Source organism: Podarcis filfolensis (genome assembly GCF_964270895.1).
Source record: "Podarcis filfolensis genome assembly, chromosome: 4".
Lineage (NCBI taxonomy): Eukaryota > Metazoa > Chordata > Lepidosauria > Squamata > Lacertidae > Podarcis > Podarcis filfolensis.
Genome location: NC_139607.1, coordinates 35,090,743 through 35,102,950, shown reverse-complemented (window position 1 = coordinate 35,102,950; position 12,208 = coordinate 35,090,743). Strand labels below are relative to the sequence as shown.

At 40.6% G+C, this 12,208-nt stretch overlaps 1 protein-coding gene across 1 annotated transcript in view; it reads left to right on the top strand.

Annotated features, from left to right (window-relative positions):
• Window positions 1–12,208, top strand: part of PRKX (protein kinase cAMP-dependent X-linked catalytic subunit) — a 57,372-nt gene that overhangs the window by 22,240 nt on the left and 22,924 nt on the right. The window contains exon 2 of the mRNA XM_083611847.1: window positions 10,753–10,921. Within this exon, the coding sequence (XP_083467973.1) occupies window positions 10,753–10,921 (169 nt within the window). The remainder of the gene's footprint in view (window positions 1–10,752; window positions 10,922–12,208) is intronic.

Sequence of the window (12,208 nt, the reverse complement as noted above, 5' to 3'; positions counted from 1 at the left end):
TAGAGTAAAATGTCTAGAATGCACCATAGAATTGGTTGTATCTCATGGAAGCATTGGGCTTCTGCTAGTGTAAGGTGAGGCATCTCTTTTTCACTAATTCCCCACACAATTTGCAGCCCTCTGCCACACCGCAAACTGTTCCAGAGGGCCCTCCCCCTCCCATAGGAAAAGTGCATATTGGGAAGGGAGGTTGGTCTGCATTGGATGGAAGGGATCATGGAAAATCAGGTGCCATGCCTTTCACAAGTGAAACCACTTCTCCATAGCAGAACACCACCGTTGGATACAACCCCCCAAAATTAAATGCTTCTGTTTTTTTTAGCCTTTCTGAATTGTTGTTTGTCAACAGCTCATCATCCCTAATACAGTGGTGCCTCGGGTTACAGACGCTTCAGGTTACAGATGCTTCAGGTTACAGACTCCACTAACCCAGAAATAGTGCTTCAGGTTAAGAACTTTGCTTCAGGATGAGAACAGAAATTGTGCGGCGGCAGTGCGGCAGCAACGGGGGGCCCCATTAGCTAAAGTGGTACTTCAGCTTAAGAACAGTTTCAGGTTAAGAACGGACCTCCAGAACGAATTAAGTTCTTAACCCGAGATACCACTGTAACTGCAAAACCTGTTTAAGGCTAAGAGTTCTAAGGGATCGTTTGGGACATTGTATCAACTACAAAATCTCTCTGATGCTTTTGAGGAAAGGGGGCCCATTCCTCTATTAGCAGAGCCCGCATGGAGGGAAAGATGGGGCCTAGGGAAATAATGGCTTTGCTTTGACCCCATATCGCCAGAGGCAAAGCAAGGAGAATGCAGTGGGGGCAGTCCACCCTGGGTGTCATCCCTGAGGAGGGGTGACATCACTGTGAGGCTAGCCGCCACTGGTGCACCCCCGTGGGCAGCTAGCCCCGCCCAGCATGTGCACCACTCCGGGTGCCGGAGCAGCTAGCTCCGCCACTGCATATAGCAAAGCTCTAGGGTGCAATTAGCTATGGTCTTGCAAGACTTGGATGTCAGTTGATATAACTGACCCCATATAGCCACTTAGGCAACAAAGCCTGTGACTAATCACTCTGCATAAAAGATGGGAAGGGTTTTTAAAAATTCTTTTTGGCTATTAGGCTGGTATTGTTTCTTCCAGGTGGTGTTTGTGGTCTGGCTTCTGCCAACTTCAGCTGAAGGGCCAGTCTGGATGGGAAAATTGCCCCCACATTAGCATGAATAGGAAGGTGTCTGCGAAGTCCACTTTGGTTGAGACTGGGGGTGGTTTCCAGGGTTATGAAGGGATCGTATGACTATAAAGTTTTAGGTGATTCATTTGGGGAAACTACTTCACACCTGCCTTCCCTTGCAGGGGAAATAGCTTACAGTCCATCAGGCATACCTAGTTTAGGCTTGAGCTTTGAAGCAGTAGTGGGAAATTGCAACTGACTATCCATGCCACTCTTCCTGGCCTACTGTTTGTGATTAGGTTAGAGCTACACCCTCCACATTTAGTTGAGAATGATGTATGGAATTTTATTTCAGTGGTGTGTTCATTTCAGCTATTTGTGCATAGCTTCCTTTTTTTACATTCTCACTGTCTTGTTTGCACAGCACTTTGCCTGATATATCAGAGGGGACTGTGTGATGGCCACTCCTTCCCCCTGCTGTGGCAGTCGCTTCTTCATGCACTCACATATCTGAAAGCCGAGTGATTGAAATAGTCCTGAATGGCTTCATAGTGTTTGCAGTACATTATTTTTCTTAGTCTCTGCACTGTTTCCTTTGGCTCTTCATAGTACCATAGCACTGTTAGTCTGTTCCCACCTTTAGAACTATGTGATCACATATGGCCATGTGACTGCATCTGGCATTCCAATGAAGAAGCACTCAGTGAAGTTGATGTTCAAATTTGTGTCCCTTTTCTATGTACTAGTCTCTTCTGTTGGGACGATTTCCTTGCCCTTTAATGTAGAGCTACCTCAAATCTCCATTCTTCCTCCTCCTTATTTGGGTGACTATTTTTTATTATTATTATTGAAGGGGTATGCAAAATTGGCTCCAAGTTTTGGACTGTTTACCATGTTGGGACAGCAGTTTTGTTTCCATTAGTGTGTAGTGCTGCTAAAAACTTCCATAACCACCCCACTCTACTAGTACACCTTTGAAACATTCAGTCCCCTGTAGTGTAATAGTTTGGCCCTCAAAGGCAGCTCACTTAGCTCAAGACTGTGCCTGGAAAACACCACCACTTGGTATTTTTCACTGAAAAAAATTGCAGCACTCTTTAAAATTCCTCCTCATCTTTAATGTAGGTTCCTAAAGCTAGTAGTAGCTTTTTTAAAAGGTCCCCCCCTCTGTAGTACAACCACAAGAAGATTTTACTCATTAAACACATTTGAACTGAAGTAGACAAACTTGACTACTGAGCTAATGTAAATCTTGATGACAAAGTGATAATTTTGTTGAGCAAAGCATTTTGAGTTGCACTTGTTCAACTCAAGGTGTATCTCTCAGAAGTGCTTCATGTCTGTTCCAATTCATTGCAGTACAAATTTGTCCCTGTTCTTCAAATGTATTTTGCAATCTTAACCCTGAACCATGTGGATTTTAAAACAGGTGGCAATGATATTATAGTTGCATATCCCTGGTTTGTTTGTTTTTGTAACTTAATGCTTTTACTTCAAATTTGTTTAATTCTTGACAAATTAGGCTGGCTGAAAGATCACTACTGCTTAATATGTTCTGGCTTGAGTGCATATTTCTTGCTAAATTGTGGATCTGGTCAGTTTTTTTGGCAGATGTTTTGTTTATATCCAGAACTTGTTGTTATATGAACGAAGGCTAGACACATTGCAATGAGCCAATTCTGAACACTATTATGTAAATAGTACTGGCTATCCACGCATCTGAAGTGTTTGAGCAATGAAGGAATTACGTTCCGAGTACATAATTAAATGACGTTGTTAGATATCACTGGAATAGTTGAGAGCTGTCAACATTCAGCAGTTTACAAAGCAAACTGAAAATACCAGTAGTTCCTCATTAAGTACTAAATTAAAATACTTGTGATAGAACTTGTTCCCCATGCTTGTGCTTGATTAAAATGAAGATAAACTTTTATAATATTTTAAGCTTCTTCTTTTTTTTTTTAAAAAAAGATTAGCTTCCTTATAACACTGGCAAAGCAGAACATTGTTCCCGTATAATACAAAGTGGTTTTTTATTGCTCTTCAACAGTAATAAAAAGCCTTTGTACATTCCAAGACTTGTGTTTGCTTTCTCAAGGATCCATTTAAGATTATTAGGTCAGATATTCTGGTGTAAAAATAACTATTCCAAGAAAGGATTCTTCTAATTCAGATGAGTTCATTGATTTCAGATTTCTAATTCAGTTTTCAGTTTTCCAATCTTATATGTGCTGTAGACAATTTGCATAGTGGGGGATCTTACCAATTTATCAAGCTTAGGAGCATATTTCTCTTTAAGGTTCCTGAATGCGGCAACCATATCAATCACATATTTGCAAGCTTACAAGCCCCGATTTAGCTGACCCGACATTATGTCCCATTATGTCCTTTTCTAGCAACAAGACACACACACACACACACACACACACACACACACTCACTGTTCATTGAAATTTCAATGTAGGAAGTGAAATGTTGACACTGACTCTAAACTGGTTGCTGGATAGGAGGTTGGAATTCTTCATCTTAGAGAGGAACACAGAAATAGTGCTCATAACAGGAACCTTGTGGAATGGAGAGAAGCAGTGGAACATAGTTTTCTCTGAATACAAACTCTATAGAAAGGATAGGGTAGGGTATCCTGGATGCAATGTCACTCTGTTGCAATCCCAACAAGTTAAAAATCCCCAAAGTGGCATGCTCTACCACAGAATTGGTGTGGGTGGTGATGCCAGGCCCCAATGCAAATCATGTTCCAATGAGGAAAATGAAAGTTACCACATACTTTGGAAAAAGAAATGCAAGGAGACAATAAGGAATGCCAAATAGAATAAGAGAAGCATGAAGACCGCCAACAAAACATTATTTATTTACTCTGTGTTAGCATGAGAAGAGCTAGGGAGACAGTTGTACCTTTGAACGATGAGAAAGTCATAGGTGTGCTAAAGGGGATTGCAGAGAAGCTGAATGAATTATTAGCGACTTTCTTCACAGCGGAAGATGTAGAGCAGATCTGTGCCTGAATTAACATTCTAGGTCTGATCAATTAAAGCAAACCATGGTGAAGTTCTAGAATTGGCAGTCAGTCCAGTTCTCTTTGCTGAGGGGTTATATGGTGTTGAGAGGGTATCCCAAGGGAAGCAGCATACAGAGCATACAGTGCCAGGACCACGGTGGTTAAGCTGCCTCAGACCAGCAATGTCTGTAGCTGTCTTATCAGCCAAAGCTAGCCAAAGGCACTCCTAACCACTAAGGCCACATGGGCTTCAAGTAATAATAACGTTGGGTTCAGGATCACCCCAGACTGTGTACCTGTTCCTTAGTACTAGTAATGCGTGAAAACCTCATTTGGCTTAGTTATAATGGCAAGTAAGAAACTGCATTTTGACATCCCACAGCACTGTGAACCTTATCAGAGTCTGGCTTCGTAACCATATAACTATGTTATGCAAGACAGTCCCATAGAGATTAGAAATTTGAGTGCTGGGTGGAGGGGGAAGGCAAGGTGAGTAAAAGAAGGCATGCTAAATGCTTTCAGCATCAATGTCTTGCACATTCCTGTGAGCATCAATGCTCTCCACTTAGCTAAAATGTTTACAGTATGTTTAAAGCAGCAGTTTATTGCAGCACCCTCTGTAAAAGTCAAAAAATAAAAATGACACTAATGCTTGAGGCTTTCAACAAGCATACAATTAAAATCACAAGTTTTGAAAGGTGTGTGAGGGACCATTGTTGTCTCCTACTTTGTCATTAAAGTAGCCACTTTGCTGTAGGCAAATTTAATAACTTCTTGGATGCATTTTCCTCAGAGGAAAATAGGATTGAGTGTAATTGGCTGAAGTCTTCAAGATAAAACTGAACTATGTACAAAAGAGTTTGCTTGTTGTATGCTTTTTCTGTGTTAATATTGGCTCAGACACAGACATTTTTTCAGTAGTCAGTATAGCAGTAATAGGTTTGTTTTCAAGACCATGACCTTGTTTGGTCTCTCTCGTCAGGCAGAAGACTGCTTGGGATGGTTGTGCATTCTTGCATGGCTACTGGCTTCTCTTCCACCCCTAGAGGATAGAAAGCAAGGTGGTGTGCCACGTGTCTGAAATAACCTGTCAAATTGTTTCTGTAGATTTATAAATAGCAAAGCTATTTTTATTTAATAGAAGGGTATTAGAACCTTGCTTGGAGCAAGTATTTCAGTATCCATCATTTAGGAATGCTCTGCTGGAAGGATGGTAATACAGTGGTACCTCAGGTTAAGTACTTAATTCATTCCGGAGGTCCGTTCTTAACCTGAAACTGTTCTTAACCTGAAGCACCACTTTAGCTAATGGGGCATCCAGCTGCCGCCGCGCCGCCGGAGCCCGATTTCTGTTCTCATTCTGAAGCAAAGTTCTTAACCCGAGATACTATTTCTGGGTTAGCGGAGTCTGTAACCTGAAGCTGTATGTAACCTGAAGCGTATGTAACCCAAGGTACCACTGTATAACTAGTTGCAAAAGCAAAACTTCATGCCATGGGACTTGTCACAAACATATTCCTATTATGACCATCCCAGAGGGAAGTGAAGGCTGACATTTCTGGCATCTACCAGTTGATAAGAGCATGAGATTCCTAATCTCAGGGTCATGGATTCAAGGCAATGTTAGTCAAAAGATTCCTGCATTGCAGGGTTTGGACTAGATGACCTGTGAGAATCAACCTATGAGAATTATTGGTTTGCACATTCAGACTCTTGCAAATTAAGAGGCTCACATAAAGTGTCTTGTTTTAGTGTTTCCCAAATCACAGAATCCTATAAACATAGGACTGCTGGCATCATTTGACTTGCACATATATTTCTGCAAATGCTTCTGTAACAAACCTGTGCACTTCCATGCATTTCTCATAACAACTTCTTCACACTGCTTTGCTACAATGTAATTATTTTTTAAAAAGTTTCTACTTAACAATTGGCAGCAGAACTACTATGTTTAAAAAGTTGAACACTTAACTCTTCCACTATTTAAATCTGTAAGGGACTCACAATGGCATAGATCATTGTTTCAGTTGTGTTACTCAGGTACAGTGTTGACCAAATTATTATTTTGTTGCAAGCCCACCGTGAAAACAAGGTTGTTTACTGGTATCTGCATGCAACGTGACAACAGTATTAAGGGATTTAATCACATGTTCAATTTCCCAGGGTAGTTAGATGACATAGTTGAATATGTTAAGAAGCCTTTTCTGAACGCTGTTTATAGTTCTATGTTTAAATCAAAGCACTGTAGCTCAAGCAGGATGTGATAAGCTACTGCTGTCAAATCAGTTTGCATTTAGAGGCTTTTTCAGTATTCCATGACTTTGCATGGCTATAGTTTTCCCGTTTATTTCTTGACAAGTGTGTTAAATAACTCTTTAGCAGTTCTGCATAGAGGGAGATACATTTGTGTGGTCCTGATTTTTATGTAGGGGTGAGGAAGGCCACACACCCCTTCATGATGATCTGTCAAGGGTGCAGATTGCATGTCCATGATGGAATGGGCTGAAACCAATGATGGAGGCAAAAGTATGCAGTGCCCCCGTCTTCTCTCTGCCACCCCACTTTCTCTGTGACACCCCCTTTTCCTAGCTACCACCACGAAGCTAGACCAAGGGCAACATTTTCTCCCTGGGACCTTAGATTGCACACCTCTGTTTTAAAGCATAATAACTTATTTCTTGGGAGTAGTTGGTATATAGACAACTGTTTTATCATGCATGCATTGTATTTCATTGAAAACCATTTTAAAAGTATACAACTGAGAGAAGCAAGCTAGAAAATTTAAACATGTAGATTCATATAGCAAATCTAGCTAAGTTGCATAGCAGGAAATCTTCACCTCAGGATCAGTCTGTGGTGAGATTCTGTTTAATCTTTTAACTGGAAGAGTCTTAATCAGAGTTATGATTTGACTTCATAGGGTGGAGCTTTCCACTTGGGGCTGAAAATGCCCCAAGAGTTAAGCTCTTATCCATCTGTCTGTGCAGCTTCACATAGATGTTCCCCCTCTATGTACTTGCATTATAGCTATGGATAACTGATGATGCTGTATTTTTAAGAATTAATATGTGGGTGGGGTGGAAGATGAATGTGCCCTTTTTAACCTTGATGTTTGCCTCAGGGAAGCTTCTGCTTTCAGCTTCTGTCCTCATTAATTTGAACTACCTTATTTTAGAGAACAGGATTTTGATGTGCTTCAGAAGATTATAATCACTAGCTTAAATCTTGCATTCAGCATTAATACCTTTTTTTAAAAAAGTATTAAAGATCTCACTCTGTGTATGCATAAAAATATAGTACAAGTGTAAAACAAAGAAACTTCCTAATGAGGTAAACAATGGTGTAATAATTTGCTGCTGTATTCTCAGCTATCAATATGAAGCTGGCAAGACAGGAAGTACATTATATGACATCCCCTGGCCTTTTGTGTTGTAATGGGTGCTATAAGTACAGAATACATCCATAATTTCCTATGAATTTATTTTCAAACCAAGACTTTTTTCATCTGTCTATTCCATCTATTTTAGGGTTTCCAAAAGTGGTTGATATTGACTCCCTGGGGACAGTGGGACTGGGCAGGGGATGAAATGGGGGTGGAGTGTTAAAATGGGGTAGAAAAAAAGTATACTGTGAAAATTTTAATTAGGAACTATGAGCCTTGGAAATAGAGGGCAAGCGCATGTACAAAAGGAACCTCTATCTTCTATCTCATTAGGGAAGATGAAAAATACGGCATCATTATTTTCACTTGTTTTACTTCCATATATATGTGCATGTGTATGTAAAACACACACATTTTTATTGGTGATTGGTGATTAATAAACGTTGATTATAGATAGATGGATAGATATTTCTTGCCTATTTCATGTACATTCCTAAGAATTTGGGTTGAGGTTGATGACAACTTTACAAGCTCATCAATGGGTCATTGAGTCTAAGAAGTTTGGGAAGCCAGAACTAGGCTTTATTTCCGACACATTGCTACAATCCAAGAAAAGAGATGGCAGTATTTATTTATTTTATTAAATTTTTATACCACCCTTCATCCAAAAATCACAGGGCAGTTTACAGCATAAAAGTAAAAAATGTAAATACAAAAGAGGTTAACATAATAAAAACAAGCAAACAGAAAAAACAAAAGAACAATTCCACAAACACATTTAAGAGTCCAGAGATTGTTTAATGAGTCAAAGGCCTGATTATGGAGGAACGTTTTCTGCCTGATGCCAGAACCGGGTGCTGAATCATTTAATGTGATCAGGTTTCTGCACAGAGCAGCTTGTCTGTGGTTCCACTTAAAACCGCCACTAAATTGCTATTTGTATGAATCAGGGTTTACTCTACTCATAACTAGGAAACATACCTCATTGTGATATGGACTCTCAAGTGCTTTTAAATTAGAATGCTTAGATCTTGCCTGCTTTGCTCCTAGTTTGGTTTTGTACCTCTTCAACTGATAACCTTATCCTTGGTATTAAGTGCTCTGTAGACAGCTAGCTGTTTTCAAATGGAATGCATCTCACTTCAGAAGCATGCCTCTTGAGTTTCTTAGCTAGCGAAAGATAGTCATAGGCTGCTCTGTGTTTATAACAGTGTGCTGCTCATCTACTCGAATGCTTGCTAACTAAATCCAACTGCAGATTTTCTTTGTCTCTCTGTGTGTCTTTTTAATGCTGGTGTACAGAAGCTGTTCCATCTGCTCCTCCTTAAATTAATTGGATTTGTTGAGAGAATTGTGAAGAAAGTGAAAAATAACCAAGGGATATTGCTCTGCAAGCGATACTGAGGGTGGATATCCAATCTATGGGCAATACAGTGGTACCTCGCAAGACGAATGCCTCGTAAGACGAAAAACTCGCAAGACGAAAGAGTTTTTCGTTTTTTGAGTTGCTTCGCAAGACGAATTTCCCTATGGGCTTGCTTCGCAAGACGAAAACGTCTTGCAAGTTTGTTTCCTTTTTGATTTTCAATGCATTCCTATGGGAATCCGTGCTTCGCAAGACGAAAAATTCGCAAGACGGAAAAACTCGCAGAACGAATTAATTTCGTCTTGCGAAGTACCACTGTATATGTTTGACACGGAAAATAATTGTCTGAGGACTGTGAAGAGGGTTATGGCAGCTTGGCTCCCCAAATGCATTGTTCAGCTGCCACTAGGGCCAGACCATAGCAGCTCAGTGAGAAATTAACATCTGGCTGTTGGCCCATCTTGCAGCAATAAGAGCATAGGAAAAGCCTGCTGGATTAGCCAGTGGTCCATCTAGTCCAGCACGGTTTCCTCGCAACAGCCAACCAGATTCCTGTGTGAAGCTCACAAGCAGCACCTGAGCTCAGCAGCATACTTTCCACTGGTGGTTCCCAGCAGCTCATATTCAGAGACATGCTGCCTCCAACAGTGGAGGTATTTCCAGGCTGCTGAGTGGCAGTTGGACTGGGAGGAAAGCTTTTACATGCATTTGCCCGGCATTACTAACAGTTGTGCTACTAGCTGTTTCATTGTGTTTTAGATATTTTGTAAGCTGCTGCAAGGACCTCAGTTAACAAGCAGGGTATAAATATTTAAATGCACAATGTCTTGCAATGCTTTTTTTTCATTTTCATCAGACTCCACAAAATGCTTAATTCCAGATAGATAATACAAAATATATGCAATGTGCAACTTTAATCTGAGCAGCAATTTCTAGAGTGAGGGAGAAAACATAAATGGTTGCATTTAGCTCTTCTCATTTCCGATCCCTCCCTGCTGCTACAACACTCCTTCCCGTACAGAAAGAGGAACACAGATTTTTGTGCAGACAAAGCCACCCTGTGTGCTTCTCAGCATGCCGATAACTAGCCTGACCAGAGAGAAAGTTAAAAAGCACTTCAGGTACCTCTTCTTAGTATGAACAGCAAGCAAGAGAAATATGGTTATATACATTCTAGCTATTATAGAGGTCTGTTGCTCACAAACCCAGCATTTAAAATGCCCCAACATCTCCAAGGAGGACTAGGAATGAGGCCTGTCAAAAACCCTGGAGAGCTGCTGCCAATAAGTGTAAATTGGGGGTATAGCCAACTTAATCCCTTCCAGATGTTTTGGACTATATCGGCCCCAGTCAGTACAGCCAATAACATGGGTGATGGGAGTTGTAGTCCACAACATCTGATGGTCTACTTGTCTACTCCTGATGTGGATGCACCAGTGGTCCAACTTTACCGGTATACGGTAGCTTCTTAGGTATCTGATATGCTCACATCCATTCACAAACGCAAAGCCTAGGGAAGGGCAGTGGGCAGTAGAGGTATCTGAAGGAAGGGCTGTAGCCACTGTTGATGGAGGAGGGGGGTAAAGAGTTCTTTGCCTTGATTTCTATAGATGTGAGGGAGTAGGTGGAGCTGACTGTTTAGCCTGTTCCCTGTTAAAATTGTCATGAAGTATTTAGGATTAGAAGGGCGAAAGCTATGAAGGAGTATATAATGCCTACCACTTGCTTTTATATTGATTTCTTGCATTTGTACATTCCTTATACATCTTAACTGCAAGATAATGTTCTTTGCAACTGACACATTTTGCTCTTTAATTTTCAGGGACAGGTACTTTTGGGCGGGTTCATCTGGTGAAAGAGAAATCGGCCAAATGCTACTTTGCATTGAAAGTAATGAGCATTCCAGATGTCATTCGACTAAAACAAGAACAGCATGTGCACAATGAAAAAGCGGTCTTGAAAGAAGTGAATCATCCATTTCTGATCAGATTGTAAGCTCTCTTCTCTCCCACTCCCCCCCCCCCCGCTTTTATAGCTTTTGTGGCATAATGTTCAGTTCTAGCATTCGATCTCTCGTCAGTTTGGATTAATTCAAAGTCTTTTGGGTGGCAAATGCTACACTTGTTTTATCCTTCTTTTGAAGAAATACTTTAAACAGTATTGTGTTCATATTTTTTTAAAGGGGGGAAATAATCTAGAAAAGCTAGGAAACAAAATGTGTTACAGAAAATGTATTTGATGGAGAACTGCTCCTTGGAACATACACAACATGATGTAGTAGTTGTGCCTGCCTGTTGTGTGCTTGATTCCACTTCAGAATGTTCCATTGTCTTTTTACTAAGGCGCAAGTGTTCACAAACTGCACTAACAGCTGTCGTGGTTAAGCAAGCAAGCAAACAAAAACTATAGTAAGGGGAAAATATGCCATAGGTGGTGACATATTAATGGAAGCTGCCACCCTTCAAATTAGGGTGATTCCTATAGCTATTAACGATGTGGTCTTGTATGCTAATTATTCAAATGCGTCTACTACTACAGTGTTCCAGAGATCCCCCAATCTTCTTGAACATATTTTGGGGTGGGGTGAAAAGAGTGCTGCAGAAAGAAGAGGGAATCAGTGCATTCAAAGCAGAATTTTATTCATCTCTCACAGTCTTTGATGCATCTCTGACAAATCATAAGCTCATTTTCGGTCATGCATCCCTATGTTCTTTCATGTGTTTAATAGAGCAACCTAAGAGTTGTTGATAGCCTTCATTGGCAAAGAAAGGACCTTGGTTCTACCCTGACCCCAGAGGAATTATGGCAGCAGTCCATGGAGGACTTTAATATTGACCATTGCACTTGCTGGTGGTACAGTGGATTTAACATGCCACTCTGTTTCCCTGTGTTTGAAAACTGCATGAAATCTGATCCCTGTGCATATGCTTCATTGCTTGTTTTGAATATCTTGTGGTAAAGGGTGGAGTAATGCATGCCACCGGAAATGTCAGCATTTCACTGAAAACTGATAGGAACAGAAGGGGTGTGGGTATGTATTGCAAAAGTAATTTCGACATAGCAAGATTGCTTCCTGATAAGGCAATGGGGAGGAAGAGAATACAAAGCAAACCCAGTTAAAATGAAAAGTCCTGTCCAGTGTTCAAGTAAAGACTCCCAAGTTAATTAAACCAGGGGGAAATGAACGCATTAATTCTGAGCTCACCACAACTAGTTTTTCATGACAACCTGTTAAGCAATTATGGGTGAAAGAGTTTTGAAAGAGGTAGAGTGGCAAG